At 60.5% G+C, this 16,370-nt stretch overlaps 1 protein-coding gene and 1 long non-coding RNA gene across 4 annotated transcripts in view; both read right to left on the bottom strand.

Annotated features, from left to right (window-relative positions):
* The window catches only part of CARS1 (cysteinyl-tRNA synthetase 1), a 47,798-nt gene that overhangs the window by 3,934 nt on the left and 27,494 nt on the right, over positions 1–16,370 (bottom strand). For all 3 annotated transcript variants that reach the window (XR_005837198.1, XM_040639622.1, XM_040639623.1), the window contains 9 exons: positions 15,962–16,083; positions 11,583–11,695; positions 10,921–11,049; positions 10,392–10,521; positions 10,175–10,278; positions 9,676–9,773; positions 9,277–9,466; positions 8,838–8,906; positions 6,653–6,734 (listed from right to left, as the gene is read on the bottom strand). Coding sequence is in view for 2 of the 3 variants with exons in the window: in XM_040639622.1 (XP_040495556.1) it covers positions 6,653–6,734; positions 8,838–8,906; positions 9,277–9,466; positions 9,676–9,773; positions 10,175–10,278; positions 10,392–10,521; positions 10,921–11,049; positions 11,583–11,695; positions 15,962–16,083 (1,037 nt within the window). In the remaining variant the exon portion in view is untranslated. The remainder of the gene's footprint in view (positions 1–6,652; positions 6,735–8,837; positions 8,907–9,276; positions 9,467–9,675; positions 9,774–10,174; positions 10,279–10,391; positions 10,522–10,920; positions 11,050–11,582; positions 11,696–15,961; positions 16,084–16,370) is intronic.
* On the bottom strand, positions 6–6,594 carry LOC103671063. Its single transcript, XR_570725.2, has 3 exons — positions 3,804–6,594; positions 684–3,713; positions 6–442 (listed from the first exon to the last, which is right to left on the bottom strand). It is a non-coding gene; the product is annotated as an uncharacterized LOC103671063 (long non-coding RNA).

The raw sequence follows: 16,370 nt of genomic DNA, 5'->3' as shown, positions 1-16,370 counted from the left end.
TGTGGACAAAACGGTGGTTCAGGAGCATCAGGACGCGCCCAACGTGCGCCTTCCCGAGTGCTGACGCTGCTGTCTCCGAGGCTGGGCTCGGCACCGCCTTTGACCCCGCTCGGAGGCAGACACCGTCTGAAGATGTGCCCTCACTGCTCCCGGGGATTCAGGAAGTGAGGGCCGCCCAAAGCCAGGTGGGCAGCTGCTCCACAGAAACTAGGTTTCTCCTCCCAGAAAAGAGGCTCAGAAACCACCCCAAGCCTCCTGGTCAACTGGGAAGGTGTCCAGCCCCCACAGCCCTGGCACGGTGATCCAGACAGGCAGCCGTGTTTCACACTCCAGGACTCAGGGATCCAAGCCCACACGTGCTGAGGTCACCCGGCAATCCTGCAAAGGCTCCCCGCGCTCTCCATGCCCTGGTCAGGCCCGCCTGGCTCAGGCAAATGCCCAGCTAGGACGAGAGTGTTAGAGGCTCAGTGCCAGCCGTCAGGCACCCGCCCCGGCGCTCCCTGCTCCCTCAGCCCCTCGCCCCATGAACCGTGCTCCCGCGTGCACACGCATCCCCCGTCCTCCAAACGTCCCGCAGCAAAGCAGCCAGGCCCAGGACCCGCAAGGTTCCAAGCACCCACCGGCGAGAGCCAGAACTGGGTCTGGAGGGTGGGGGGAAGCCCACGGCTGCCAGCATCTCTTACCAAGGCATGAGGCCCAGCCGAGGGATAGGGAAGAGCCCGAGGCCGGGGGGACAGGGGTCCACACTGCGCAGCAGCGACACTGCCTCGAGCACTGGCTCCACTGTGCGCACACGGCTCTCGGCCAGGCCTCGGCACACCCCCGGTGTGGGTGTGGAATGAGCAGAGGGCCTGGGAAGCCCGGGAGGAGCCACAGAGCCTGGCTGTCCCACGGGCTTTGAAGTGATTGTTCCACGAAAGATGACACATTCCAGCAGACGGAGTGGGCAGGAATGAAAAGACCACCCGTGTGGCCTTCGGGCCTAACCGGACAGTCCCCACAGGCTCTGCTGTACAGGCCTCGTTCCCCGGGGGCAACACGGCAGGGAGAGGCCGTCTGTTTGCCACTGAGAACGAAGAGCACACAGGGGCCTCACTCAGAAGCTCTAGGGGGAGAACCTAACCCCGGCGGAGGAAGCTCAGCTGCAGGAAGAACCGGGCGGCGGCAGGTAACGCGGCTCCCGGCCTCTTGCATCTGTGCAATGGGGATGTGCGGCCGTCCCTGAGAGCAGCTACAAGGGGCCAGAAGGTGCCACGTGAGGGAGCAGCCTGTGCGTGGCTCTGCTCACAGGGTCTGGCAGCGCTGGGATGAGGCACTCTGTGCGTGGCTGTCTTTCAAAGCCAGGTCTCAGACTGGCTCACCTCCCAGCTCCCAGAAGGCCGCCTGGCCCGCTGAGACCCCCGCGGGCCCAGCTGCACCAAACGTGCACACGGGGAAGTCAGCATGGGAGCCGGGCTGTCACAGGGCATGGGGCGGCAATCCATCTCCGAAAGCTTTGATGTCCCAGGACGTCCGGTGACAGGAGTGCTGGCACCCAGCCTCGTCTTACCGTGGACGCACCGCGACCAGCATCAGCCCTCTCCTGGGGACCAGCCTGCACTGTGGGCCCAACCCAAGTGGTTCTGCACGCCCTGGCCGTGCGCCTGTGAGGAACACCTGTGCCAGAAACCCCACGCAGGCCCCCCATTCCTGCCCGAGCCCCTACACAGAGCAGGTGTGCGCACACCCTGTCCTCCGCTGTGCCTCGTTCCTCTGTGCAGCACTGGCCAGGCCCGTGGGGCCACTCACTGTGGAACAGATGAATGATGATGGATGGCGACTCATGTACCTCAGACGACCTCCGCGCCCCCTGCCCACAAGCACGGCCACCACCGGGAAGCTTCCCGCTTCCCAACACTGCTCAAGGAAAAGCCGTCTCTGCCTCCCCAGCCTTCCCAGCATGGCTGAGGGGACGACATCCTTTATCCTTGCTCCCCACACTCGAACTGCCCATAGCGCCCTGTGGGGGGCTGAGCCTGAGGCAGCAGCTGGGGCAAGCTAACCGCGACTGGAAGGAAACTAAGCCAGGGCCCGCCATCACCAACATCAGCCGACCATTGGCTCCCCGCCAGGTGGCAGGGCCTCTGGGCCCATGCTGTCCTCTGGGTGTGGGCTCCGCAGAGCTGAGGACGGTGGCCATCATCGCCATGCCGACACTCGCCCTGTTCACACAGCTCAGAATCCCTCTCCGACTGTCCTTCCAAACCTTCTGATTACTTTGGGGCTCGCTTTCTCTTTCTCGTCTCCCGAGTCACGTACTGACCAGGCCAAGTGTGCACAGTAAAAACCCCCCACGACTCACAATGACAGACGAATGACCCCACAAGACACGGGCACAGGGCCCGAAGGGACAACTCTCCAGACAAGAGGCACACATGGCCATGAGGCACAGGGAATGGGGCCACACACCGCACACCCTCGGGGAAGCGCAGAGCAAAGCCCCGAGGAGATGCCACCGCCCCCTCCCCTTCACAGCCCCACCCCCACCCAGGGCGGCGGGACTGACAAGTCACTTTCCTACAGCCAGGAAATAACGAGCGCTGGCGAGGGTGCAGAGACACCCCGATGGAACACAGTTTGGTGGTTCTTGAGAAAATCATCACACAACTGCCCCATGACCCCCACGGTTCCCCATATGGGGACAACCCCGAACCCCGAAAATGGGACTCACCACTGTGCACGCACGCTCAGAGCAGCACGATCCCCAACAGCCACGAGGTGGGAATAGCCCAAATGGCCACCAGCAGCAGGAGGGACACAGACTGGTGTGTGTGGCCAGGGGGGCGCTATCCTGCCGCGACAGGGGGCCGGCCACGTACCGTGAAAGTATTCTGGGAAGTGTGAGAAGCCACACGCGGAAGGTCCCGAGCTGCAAGACCTCACGGACTCGGGGCGTCCACACCAGGCCAATGCACGGGCTCGGAAGGCAGGCCGGTGGGCGCTGGGCTGGGGGCCCAGAGGTCACAGCCGTTCCTCTGAACGGCGGAAGGTGGTGGTGGTTGCGAGACACCGTGAACGTACGAAATGCTGACTTGTTAGCTTTAACGACAACTGGTTCTCGGTTCTCGGAGTTTCACCTCAATAAACCATTTTTTTTAAAAAAGGGAAAAGTGGTTGATGTGTTTACAGAATTCAGCAACTATTCTTGAACATACGCAAGAATGCAGATCTCAACAGCTAAGGCAAAAGAGGAGCACAGAGAGGGGCTTGCTTGCATCCGGGGTGGCGGGGAGAAGGAGGACAAGCGCGTGGACGCCGCCACGGCCGGGGCTGGGAGGGGATCCGCCTCACCGCCCGCAAGTCCCTCGGCAGCAACGCCACATCTAGGTCCTCAGCTCTGGTCACAGAGCTGAGGCCTGGGGACAAGCCTGGACAGAGCTGGGCCGTCTCACGGAGAAGCTGCACCAGGGGCGGGGGCGTGACCGGGGACAGCAGAGGCCACCCCAAGCAGCAGGGCACACGCAGAACTGCTCCCGAGGGTGACACCACAAAGGCACGGCCACCGCCGCCGGCACGGCTCTCAAGGAGAGAAGCAGCTTCATGGCCAGCAAGTGCCCAGGAGAGGAAGACGGTCTTCCCTGGCTGTGGTCACTGGGGGCGCCCCTGGCCATGTGTGCCAGCCACAAGCACCTCGCAGTCCTGTTGACTCCAAGAGGCTCTAACTGTAGCATGTTCTAGAAAAAGAAGGTTTCCCTGTGGTCACCTGTCCCTCGCAGGCTGAGATGGCCCGGCCCATGCCCGGCCCTGCCGGCACCATGACTCACAGAGTCCACAGAGCTCAGGCACCCAGAGGCATGTGGCCATGGAGAGGGAGCGAATCCGCCAGGGCTGGCTACTGCTGGTGGGGCCGGAGACAGGAGCGGACAGCAGACAGGGCACTGAACAGGGAGACCCGTCAGGTCACTGAGGGAGGCTCAGGAGACGAAACAAAAGGCCATGGACAAGCAAATGAGCAAAACGGGATGTTTACACAGAGTGGAATATTACCCAGCCTTAAAGAGGAAGGAAACTCTGACACCTGCCACAATGTGACCTAGAGACCATCAGTCACACTGACCGAAAGAAACCAGTCACAAAAAGACAAATACTGCAGGATTCTATGTGTATGAGGCCCTTAGGGAGTCAAATTCATATAGAGTGGACAGTGGGCACCGTGGCCGGGGAGGGATGGGGGTCAGTGTCTCAGGGGGACGGAGAGTGGACGGTGGGCACTGGGAGAGGAATGGGGGTCGGTGTCTCACGGGGACAGAGAACGGATGGTGGGTGCCGGGGGAGGGATGGGTGCCAGTGTCTCAGAGGGACGGAGAGTGGACGGTGGGCGCTGGGACCGGGGGAGGGATGGGGTCAGTGTCTCAGGGGGACAGAAAGTCTACGGTGGGTGCTGGCACCAGGGGAGGTGGTGGGGGTCACTGTTTCATGGGACAGAGTCTCCGTTTGGGAAGATGGAAAGTTCTGGAGATGGATGGCGGGGACGGCCACACGACAATGTGAATGTGCTTCGTGCCTCTGAGCCGTGCACCTGCTCGTGATAGGTGATGCGTTTTATACATTACACACGTTTTACCAAAAATGAAACAAATGAGAGGAGGGGGGAGCTCTGGCCACACCCGCATCCCTGCTGTTCTAACTTTTCCCCAAATTCCCAAGCCTCTCCTGGTCAGACGCCCCGACGCACACCCTTCCTGGGCAGGGCTGGGCTCTGGCCCACAAGACTGTGGGCATCCGGGGAAACGGCGTTGTACTCCTACGTTAGGCAAGCACCAGGCACCTGGGAAACCTGCTTGAACACGTGGCCCCAGGGCCTATCCTGAGCTTCTCCCTCTGTCTTTCTGTCTCCATGGCCAGCCCAGGGTCACAGCCAGGTGCTCAACGAAGCCTCAGTATCTGCGGCTGCTGCTGTTGGGTGGGGCGTGGTCTTGAGCCCGTAAGGCTTTCCCCATCTATGGAGCCCGCGGTGCACAGGCCCGGGCCTCTGGCTCACGGAGGGCGCGCTATCTGCAGGGCCCCAGTCTGCGGGTCCCAGGCCATGGGATCAGGCAGGATGACCTCACTCCACCTGGGCCTCAGGGCAGGAAAGCGCTGCAGGTGAACAAGGCTCGTACAGCACAGACACTACTACCACCATCCTGACTCGGCAATGTGGGCTCTTTGTCCTTTTGCCTGAGCAACAAACAAAGCGGAAAGAAAAAGCAAGCCAAGGAGAAGCAAAACCAAACTACTCCCCGAGCCAGTGGACGGGCACTTGCTCTCAGGGGCTCCACAAGCCCCTGGCCTGGCCTGCGTGCTGTGCACGGCCTCCAATGGCCCTCGTTCACCAGCACCTGCCAGGAAGGACGCTTCGCCGCAGGGGGACAGTCGGAAGGAGGTGCTCTGGCCACCTGAGCCTGAGACGCCAGTGCCATCAACGTGGTTGGACGAGGCAGCACGGGTCTGGCAGAGTCCATCAGGCTTTCTCAAGTGCTTTAAAACAGTGAGGACACCAGGTGCTAGAAAGAGTGGGCCATGCTTATTCAATGGGTCCAAATGCCCCGGCCCAAAGCCCCCTGCTCCCCACAACAGCACCGTCAGATCTAGGTTCCTCCTGGGGGGCTCGCGGGCTCAGGGCTCTCCTGCCCTTTTGCTCTGCCCTACCTGGAAAAGGCCCGGGCCTGCTCTTTCATCTTCAAGGTGCGGCTCCCTCCAGAGGCTCCCTGAGCGCCCCACTGGACCCTCTGCCCGCTCCACCCTCGGGACACCCCACCTGGACCCGCTCTGCAGGGATGGCGGCCAGAGGAGCTCCAGATGTGACTTCCTGTCAGAGAGGCCTGGGGCGGGAGCACAGCACATTAGGTGACAGGTGGCTCCCGCATGACCCTCCCTGGCAATGCTCGAACTCTCGTGCTCAGTTTTCCACTCTGCAAAATGCTTAGCTCCAAACGGGGCAGCGAGTGCGTGAGGAGCGCGGCAGACCAGACCCGGCCCGTTCTGCGCTCAGCGTGCTCATTGGTCACGCAGACGGCACAGAGTGAGACATGAGCTCCTGCCTGCCAGTGCGCAGCGCTCTGTTGCACGGCTGATACCAAGTGGTCTGCCATGACACAGCACTCCCCAGGTCTCCAAGGACACACGACAGGGACCGACCTCGGGAACGTCGGCGACGGGCGGCTAGCTGTGCGCTGTGACGTGGCCCCAGGGGAGGCCCCTCAAGTGCAAGGCAGCTGTCCCCCACCACGCCCAAGCAGAATAGTCACGGCAGCACCGGCTCCCCCAGCATCCCACGCTCACTTCCAGAAGCGAGGACAGGCACTGGCGGGCCTACGGATGCACCAAAAGTGGAAATGAGCGCCGTGTCGATGGGAGGGCAGGGGACTCAGAGAGGCCTTGTTCTGCCTTTCCACTCCAACAGCACAGGTGAAGAAACCCTGCCTCACACACACATCCTCAGCCCTCACCCAGCTGCCCTGCCCTGTGGGGGACACCGGGGTCGAGAGACACGGTGGCTATCATGAGGTCAGTGGGGGCAGCTCTGCAGATGTCGTGCTCCAGGACAGGTGCTGCTAACACCCGACGGCAGCCAGGGCGGCCCCACAGAGAAGGGCCGAGGGTGAGAAACCCCAGCAAGGAAGAGCCTCACCTTTTTGCTCTCGGGCGATCTTTCGGACGCCTTCTCTGAACTCGGACAACACCTGCAGGTAGGGCATGACCGTGGACTCCAGCTGCGGAAAGAATAGGTTCGCTCAGAGACAAACCCGGCCTGTGTTTATGGATGGGGCTCAGCACACAGCAGGGCAGGACGGGGGGTGCTGCTGCCGTGGCCGCTGCCCCAGAGCTGGGACACGCCGCACCCCCAACACTCAGTCCACGCCGGGTATGCGGGTCCCCGCATGGACAGTGTGGGCCACAGACAGGAGGACAGCTTCCCTCCCGGCCCAGCCGGACGAGTTCTGCCAGCCGCTCTGTTCAACTGCTCACAGGCACGGCTTTGCCTCCGCTCAGACGCACTATTAAAAAAAACCCGTCTTTACAGTTAAACTGTTCAACATGGGTGTCTGTCGGGCGGGCTATGTTCTGGGAGGCTGATACTGTCCCTCCTGGGCTAGGAGCGGAGGCCAGCACCACGGAGCCGGGCCGTGCCTGCATCCGACCTGTGGCCACACACACACTTGTGCAAGAGGAACCGGTCTCCAAGAACTGTCACCACCCCCACACATGGTCACATCTACGCCACGGTTAGCTACCTGCAGTAACTGGGACGGAAAGCCTGATAGAAAGGACAACCAAAGGCAACAGAATCCAAACTGGAGAAACTGTGATTTTATAAAACCTTTTCCTTTACGTCTTTCCTACTTTTCCAGTAGGCTTTTAAGCAAAGTCTCTCCCTGCCTCTTAATTAAGTCCTTCGGTAGCTTAGTCACCAAAGTAATACTCAGCACGCACAGAAGCCAGCTAGGCTGACGAGGCCCTGGCGTGACCTGGCCTCTCGCGGCCCAATCCTGCACCCAGGCTGGGGTGGCGCGGTCGTGCACTGGGACCGGGCATCAGGGTTTTCGCTCTTTACCTCCACTAGGCACGGAGGCCTCCGCCAGCGTGCTGCAGGGTCTGTCTGGAGGAGGTGAACCCCAGTGGTCCTGCGGACCCCACTAACCTCGTCTGCCCTCTCCTGAAGCAATTCAGATTTGGAAGCTGACACAGAAATGTCAAATACTGTAAAGTGCAGGTCCTACCCTTTGACCCCGTCACCTCGCGGCTGTTTATGCCCATGCGCTGCCGTCAAAGGGCCCACTGAGGTCACGTGGAAAGGCCCGCACAGAACCACCGCAGGGAAAGCACTGCTTCTAAGCTCGAGAGCAGATGGCCTTTAATGTAGGCAATGTTTTCTCTCTTTTCCTAAGAAGCTAAATGCCAAGCGTCACTTGTACAAGACAGCAGAGCAGCTCTGCGGATTTCCTAAGAAGCACCGAGGAAGGTTCATGCCTTTAGACCAACCAGCTTTTCGGCCAACGGAGCCTCCGGGGATGTGGGCCCAGAGCTCGGGCTGGGCTTTGTAACACAAGCGGGTTTCTCTTCAGAAGCCAGCTCCTGGGGAGATGGCTATACGCTCCCCCTGCAGGAGAGGGCTCATCACTCTGGCCACCGTCCGGAAACAGAACTCTAAAAAGGCTGCCTTTTCGCTCTGTCTTTGCTTCCTGTTTTCCTTTAAATCAGTTAAATCTAAACACCTCCGTGTGCATTCTCATCAGATCGTTAAAGACTAAGCCTGAGGAGTGTCGGAGACAAGCCTGAATGAGATGGGCCACGAGGGAGGGTCCCCGTGGAGCAGAAACCAACGGAACCAGGGCGACGTGGGCCACAGACGAGGAACTTTCTCCCCACCAGACGCACGGCCCGGCATGCTACCTGAATCCTCACATGCAAGGACGTGAGCGCACGGAATCCATTACCATGTGGCTGCAGCTCAAAGCTGGTCCCAGAGAGCCTGCCGCCCTGGGACTGAGCTCACAGACAGCACGCAGCGGCACAAGCACCCCCAACGGTGGGTCAGGGAGCAAGGCTCAGCCTGCACACATGGGAGGAACACCTGATGGTTCAATTCCCCAGCCAGGTCCAGGCGATCCCCAGGGCTCAGTCTGGAAGGTCCAGAGCAGGTGGGACCTAATGTGGGCCTCCAAATGTCCACAGAGTTGGCCCAGGAGAAGGACGAGGAAGGGAAGGGAGCAGGCGTGGAAGGCAGGAGGGTACTCCATGACATGGGCACCATTTCCCAGGGGCAGGGCGACCCCCAAGGAGGGAGGAGGGGTGAGGAGGGGTGCTCTACTCACATCAAGGCTGGTTCCAGGTCCTCTCACTGGGAATCCCAGGGAGCTTTCCTCCTCGATGGCCCCGAAGATCTACGAAGAGAAACAGACGTGCAGGATGAGTGTGTCAAGAGGTCCTGACAGGTGGCCCACAGCGACCGGACGCCAGGCCCCGTCAGCACGGAGGTGCGCAGAGCGTGCAGCGCCGCATGCGCCAGGCTCGGCCTACGGCCGCTCTTTCTGCTTCTCTGCGGCGGGGAGGCGAGAGCGCCCGCAGCAAGGACAGCCGGCACGTGTGCACACTAACGCTACGGAGTGCAGCGGGAGCTAAGAACGGGAGCAGGTGTCAGCCTTATAACCTGCTTTTGCCGTGCCACCCGAGGCCTCCGCGGTCACGGCCGAGGCCCGCTGCCCGCGTGCACGTGGAGGGCGCCACAGGGGCCGCGGCTTGAGGGCCGCCTACCGTCAGCATGTGGGTGAGGTACAGAGCGATGCTTTCCAGCAGAGCCCGGTTGGGCCTTCTCCTGGCGGCTTTCCGGGCTGCCATGTACAGGTTGCACCGACTGACCAGAGCCCTCATTTCTTCCAAGACCGTGCGTGTGTCGACGTTGTCACACAGGGCTTCGTGAACCGCTGCCTTCTTGTCATAAAAGCTGAACGAGAGGAATGGGAGCGTCAGGCAGTAACAGAGTGCACGCGTGCCCAAGTGGTCCGGCGGCCGGAACGTGGTCCGCGTAGGTGCAGCACGCTCTGGGTGTGGGTTTGCACAGACGGGAGCCACGGCGCCACGGCCTCCTCCCCGCTGGAGGGTCTGCGGCGAGAACACGGGCGTGCTCGCAGACCCCAGGGAGAAGTCTCCTACCTCTCGTTCAGTTCCGATTCTTCATCTTCCCACTTTTCAAACCGACCGGTTATGTCAACGGGAGCTCGAAGGATGTCTTTCACATTTAGGAAAAACTCCTAAGGCCAGAAAATTTGGATTAACAGCATTTAGACGACTTTCCCACCCGAGCACCATCTGAGAGACGCTATCGTGGTGACGCGCATCTCCTTCATATAAACCACAGCGCTGACACCGCACCAGCGGCCGCAGAGAGTGGAAGTTCCCCTTCGAGACGCGAACATGTTCCGGGTTTTTCCTGGGATATGGTTCAGCCAACAGGTGTGCGGGAAACGCGCCCCCCGGAGATGAGAGGAACATGGGCGCCTAACGCTAGCAGATCACCAGGGGCATCAGCAAAGAGGTGCAGTGCCAACTGCCCCCGAGAGTAGAGCTGCTGCCACCTGCGCCCCATTCCCCATCAGCAGACACGGAGTGGGAATGATCCCGCTGCAGCAAAGGCGGGGTGGGGGGTGCTTACGTTCATGAACTTCTCGTACTGCAGGGCCGACTCCATGGTGTTGCTCGAGTAATCCAGCGTGTCCTTCCAGGAGTGCATGAGGAAGGCCAGCCGCAGCTGCCGTGCTGGAGCAGGAGACAGCACCACGGTCACCTCAGCCTCCCGAGCAGCCGCCGCCACCTCCACCGCGCCTCCACGAAGAGGGACGTTTGGGTCTTTGGGGGGTGCTCAGGCTTACCTGAGTGCTTCTTCAGGGCGTCTTTAATGGTGATGAAGTTTTTGAGTGACTTGGACATCTTGCAGCCGGCGATGGTCAGGTGGCCCGTGTGCAGGAAGTAGCGGACCCAGCAGTCGTTCTCAAAGTAGGCCTGCTCGGGAAGGGGCGAGAGGGCGAGGTCGGGGCACCACAAGGCACCTCTGCTGGCGGGGCGCTCCGCGGGCACTTTGTTCACCCGGTGACGCAGAAAAGGGGGCTCCCTCCTCGAGCTGGGGCCACTGGGGCTCAGAGGGATGACCCTGGACCAGTGAGCCGAGAGGCAACGGCCGGGTCCGATCCAGGCCTGTCTCCTGCCAGTGCTCAGGCTGTTCGTGCGGGAAATCAGACCGAACAATGAGGGTTCAAATCCCACCAGCGAGACCCTGATGTGGGCGTCAGGCTGTGTTCAGCACCTCGCTGACAGTGCCCCGGCTGCTTGCGCTACGATGGAGGGAACTCGAGAGCCCCCGCCAGAGGACACAGTGACCCAGCGACCCCAGCCTCTGCCTACCTCTGACTGGGCCAGCTCGTTGTCGTGGTGGGGGAAGCGGAGGTCGAAGCCCCCTCCGTGGATGTCCATCGAGGCTCCCAGAAGAGTGCCCGCCATGGCAGAGCATTCGATGTGCCATCCCGGACGCCCCTAGAGACGCAAACAAGCCCGTAACCGACCGGCCTACGTTCGGTCCAGGCCTTCAACTGCCCCGTGTTCATGACCTTCAAAACCTCTGGGCCTTATGGGAACAGACGTTATGTTCCAACGTGAACAACTCAGGGGAGCTCCTGCTGTCAAGGTCCCAGCACATGCTGCAGGCCGAGGCGGGGCTGAGGCTCACGTCACCCCCAGAACCGCCCAGCCCTGGACCAGAGGCAGGTGCCAAGACCCCCTCCCCCCGGCTCTGGGCCAGCGGCACCGTTGTCACAGGGAACGTTAGAGGGTGGACTCGCCTCCAGCAGCGGGGACCACGAGGACACGGGGGCTCAGAGGCAGTCCATCCACCCGCACCCTGGCTGCACACGGGCAGAGTCCCGGAAGGGAAGTCACGTGCCCAAAGGCCCACGAGGCTCTTTGGCGTCTGGGTTCCCAGGGCAGACAGGTGCCGTGGCAGCGAGGGTGCGCCCACCAGTGCAGCCCCGCGCCCACCAGTGCAGCCCCGCGCCTTCCCAGGAGCACACCTTTCCCCACGGGCACGGCCAGGACGGCTCGCCTGGCTTGGAGGCTTTCCACAGGGCGAAGTCATTGGGGGACCGCTTCTCACTCAGGCGGTCTGCCGAGATGCTCAGGTCACCTGTGGACACGAGGAAGCAGGTCACCCAGTGCTGCCTGGCGGACAGAACTGTGTCACTGCAAGGCCGCCTCTGGGGGCTACTGGCCAACACTTCAAATTTCCACTTACTTCCTTGGTCAGCCCGCGGCTTCACTACGACCGGGTGTCAGTGCCGCCCCAGAACATCGTGTATGAAACCACGTATAAACTCCGACTCCCCGGGCCTGAACCACACCTGCCGGTTCCCCGGACGGCCCTCTCCCCCACACCCCCCGCAGCCACGGCCCGGGTTGGGGTAAGCCACGGCGCTCGGGGCTGAGGGGTGAGGCCACAGGACGGTGGCAGCTCTCATGGGTGGGGTCTCATGCCAACAGGCTGCACGGCTCCCAGTGTCTGAGGACCAGTGGCTCCTGCTGGGTGTGGCCCTGCGGCCCTGGATGCAGCAGATCAGGACATGCCTGCTCCTCCTGGGCAAGTAGGGCTCCCAGACGAGGGCCCCCCGGAAAGCAGACACGGCCAGTCGGGGCTGGACCGGCCTGTGTTGGGCGGGAGCGATGGGAAAGGAGGGCACGATCACCAGTCACGGTAGGAGACTCTCTGGACCACATAGCAGGACCTGTGGAGCGCATTAGCGGCCGTGAAAATGAACACCAGCAGTCAGTCCCCTTCACGCGGCAACCGGGTGAGTGGGGGCAGAGCCAAGGCCTTCAGTGGCATCCCCGGTGCGTGGCCTCAATGCGACTTTCCCTGCGTGCTGTCACCCCCTCGTGGACAACTCCGGAATAGGAACGACAGACTCCGCCTAGTGTCCAGGGCTGCAAATGCAGCCCGACCTCAAGGACGGTCACCTTTCAAGCGTGGAGTCAGGCAACCGCGAAGCCGCCCTGGCAGCAGTCAGAGGGAGAGCATGCTGAGGACGTTTTTCCAACAGACCTCACGGCTACAACACGGGTGCACCAAGTAGGATAGATGGAAAATATGAGAAAGAACCAGGAAAAAATGCCACGATCATAAACGAAGGGAAGGGATGCTTGCTGTTAGCCGTCCGGGGTACTAACCAGACCTACCCAAGCAGCAGGACACACTCCACCTGTGCCCGTGCCAACCTCTCGCGAGCAGGTCACCACGTCGCACCAATGATGCAGACACAGTTTCATGTGGTGCCATGACATCCTTTAGCCACGCTATGTGTGGCAGATAATTTCCACTATTATGAACGCAGCTACTCATGAATATATCTGACTTATAATTCTGTTTTGAGAAATTCCGCAACAGAGCCAAGAGGACCCTCTTCCACACACGGCCCGTTTGCCACTCTTTGACACACGTCACTTTGGTGGTACCGGCTATTTGCTCTAGATTCTTTCAGTGAGAGTGAGTCACACAATCCCTTCTGCTCCCCTGCTGTCACTTCTCATCTCCCTCCCTAGAGGCGACCCCCGTGACCCCACATACGTCAGGAGTCCTGAGACGGCTCCAGGCCCCCGTCTCTACTAGAGTCCCCGCACTCCAGCGTCCCTGCAGTGAGGACCTCGTGCTAGGGGTCACACCGCCCTGGAAACGGGACTGTCCCCAAAGGAGGGCATGTCCCTCTTCGTCCCTTTGTACTTGCTGTTGGATTCTACTATTCTCGTCCCGGGAATGCAAAGCAATTCTAAAATCAGTCTGGAAGAAAAAGGTCCAAGAACAAGCGATATTTAAGAACACCAGGGGGGCCCGGCTGGCTTAGTCAGAAGAGCAAGACTCGATCTCGGGTCGTGAGTTCGAGCCCCACACTGGTTGGAGAGATTACCTAAACTTAAAAAAGAACAAGAACAAGAACCCAGTTGCGGCCAGACAGCGAGGTTTACCGTACAGCTGCGCACGCATTCCCGTCTCTGAAGCTCTCCTTCCCCCTGACTGGAGGGGGACTCCCCGTGGCCCCCCCGCCGGCCGCCCCGAGTCCGCGCTCCCTGTGCTGCGCAGCCCGCTCTCCCTGCACCATCTCTAGTCATGTGCGGTTTTGTCTGGACATATCTGTGAATCGTCGGAGCTCATGCACCAGTCCTGCCACACGATTTTCCATTTCATTCATCTTTGCAAAGAACCAGCGGCTGACTTCTTCCATCATTTCCGTTCTTCTCTGTCTCCGATCTTTATCTCCTGCTCTCCCCACTGCGCCTTCACAAGCTTTCTGGCAGCTCACCCCACCCATCTTACATCTTTGTTAACTACTAATTCAAACCACAGGCTGCCCTAAGTGGCAGGTTGTGCCACGCCACAGTGTCCCCCGTGGTGTCACTCAACAGTGACGGTCAACGGGTGTGTCCCCTATCCGTGTCCCTTTAGTGCCGGTACCCGGCTCAGTGTGTCATCTGGCTCAGTGTGTCATGGGCAGACGACGCGGGCTGCGTGACAAGCAACTGCTGGGGAACCACGGAGACTTCCTCCGCGGCCAGTGCGGGTCCTATGTGAGCATAAGTGAGGGGCCCTGCCTGAATTTGTGCTGTCAAGTCCCGATCTGCTACACAGTGCCCTGCTTCCTGTGTACCCCAATCCTTGTGGGTCTTGTGACCCTCAGTCTGGCTATGCCACCAGCTTGTGGGCCATGCATGGCGCCTCCCCCCACGGAGGCAGGTGTGTCTGCCTCCCAGGGCTGGCCGTGCTGCCGCCCACACAAGCCCCCGACTGCCCTCAGAGGAGACGCCTCCTCTACTCTGACAAATGCCTCCGATGCCCCGGGGTCTGGTACTGATGCTACTGAACCACCTTAGTCTATCACTTCTCCACATCTCTGCGCGGTCTTGTGTGAGGTTCTGAACTCTCTTAACAGAGCCCCAAAGATGAAAGTACTTGATCAAAAAGTACAAACATTTTTATGGCCAAATTGCCTTATAGGAACACTGGAGGGTAAATAGCACATGCCCCGGCCACGTGAGACCCACCCCTGCACCCCAAGACTGCAGCTTCTGTGGTCTGTCCCAGAGTCCCTCAAAGTCTAAGGGTGGAGAGAACATCATGAAAGACGAACCTAATTTGGCCTAGTCCAGAGGAAGTCTCTTGTCTACATTTAATACAGGTGACTCTTCTTGAACAACGCCGGGCAGGGGCTGGCGGGGCTGACCCCTCCCCAACTGAAACCACGAACAGCCCACTGCTGGCTTGAGCCCCACCGACGGCGGGAGCAGCACACGGAACATACCGCACACACGACACGTATCACACACTGTTGTAACCAGAACATGAGCTAAAGAAGAGGTCACGGAGAAAACCAGAAGGAACCCATGTGCAGTACTGAGCTGCACTCGTCGAGAACGATCTGCACACAGTTCACACCTGTATCGTTCAAGGGTCAGCTGTAGCTGTACCCAGATCACGATGAGCACAGGGCTGCTGGGACATGCATGTCACTCGTTGGGATGAGAAACAGCTATATGAGGTACTGCCTGGGTAATGAGAGTGTGACACCCCCTGCTCACACCCAGAACCGGGACGTTCACACAGGATGTGATGGTGTGACCCCCCCCCGAGCTCACACCCAGAACTGGGACGTTCACACAGGACCCTACGGTGTGACAATCCCCCCCGCACTCACACCCAGAACCGGGACATTCACACAGAACCCTACGGTGTGACATCCCCCCCCCCCCGCACTCACACCCAGAACTGAGATGTTCACACAGGACCTGCCCCAAGTTCCTGCCTGGCTTGTCCCGGGGCACCTTCCAAAGTAACCGTGCAGAGTTGAGCCCGTGGCAGACAGCGAGCGCCGCCACAAGTGCTCTGTAAGAACAGGTGCCTGCTCCCCCACTCACGGCGCCCGTTCTGGAACTTGTAAGGAGCACATCTTGGGACTCCACTTCCTCTGTGTGGGGGTACTGAAACTCTGCCTTCAATCGAAATGGCCCTGGGGTTTTCATTTCCCCAAAGCGGGAACTCAGCTGCCAAGGGGGTTGCCTGCCGCCCCTGTGTGGGCGGCTTTCGTGCCCTCGTTCAGCAGGTCACAACAGGCATATTGCTAACACACCGGCACCGGGGGTCTGACGCACTGGCGCACAGAACATCCCACCCTGACCCACAGGTGCTCTCGGCGCAACAAACAGCAGCCCTGTGGACCTGGGCCCAAGGTCTGCTGTGCTTTCAAGATCCTGTTGGATACACTCGCTTTTTTGCTTCTCTAAAATCCCAAGGGAACAAGGCAGGGCTCCCAGGCGCCCAGGGGCATGGCTGGGGCTGGGGAAGGGGGAGAGGCCGCACTGCCCAGGCTGGAAACACCCCCCGCCCCCACCATCACCCGGCTTAGTTTACCTTCCCCTTCCTGAAGGGCTTTCTGGTCCCCAACAGCCTCGGGCACCAGCTTCCCATAGGAGTGTCTCTCGCTGGAAGCAAACTTCGCTGTATCAAAGTACACGGACCCATTTGAGGCATAGCTGAAAAGTAAGAACGAGGTTGTGGGAAAGGGGGACAGATCCAAAGACAGAACAAAGCCCCTCACAGGAGGACGACCCAAAGAGCCAAGGGCTACACGGGCCATCTGCTCTGCCCTCCGTGCCCAGGGCTGGCTCAGCCACTTAGCGGCCCCATGACGTGGCGACTCACAACCACGGCCTCTATGCAGGCTGAGCAGGACTGACAAGGACACTTCACACCATGGAGGCCAACTCCTTGCTCGCCAGGCAGCGGGTCCCTCTGCAGACCCTCTGCCTCGTGTCCTGTA

This window comes from Ursus maritimus, unplaced genomic scaffold (genome assembly GCF_017311325.1).
Source record: "Ursus maritimus isolate PB19 unplaced genomic scaffold, ASM1731132v1 scaffold_23, whole genome shotgun sequence".
Taxonomy (NCBI): Eukaryota; Metazoa; Chordata; class Mammalia; order Carnivora; family Ursidae; genus Ursus; species Ursus maritimus.
Note: the sequence above shows the minus strand (reverse complement) of the source record. Positions and strands in the feature narration are given on the sequence as shown.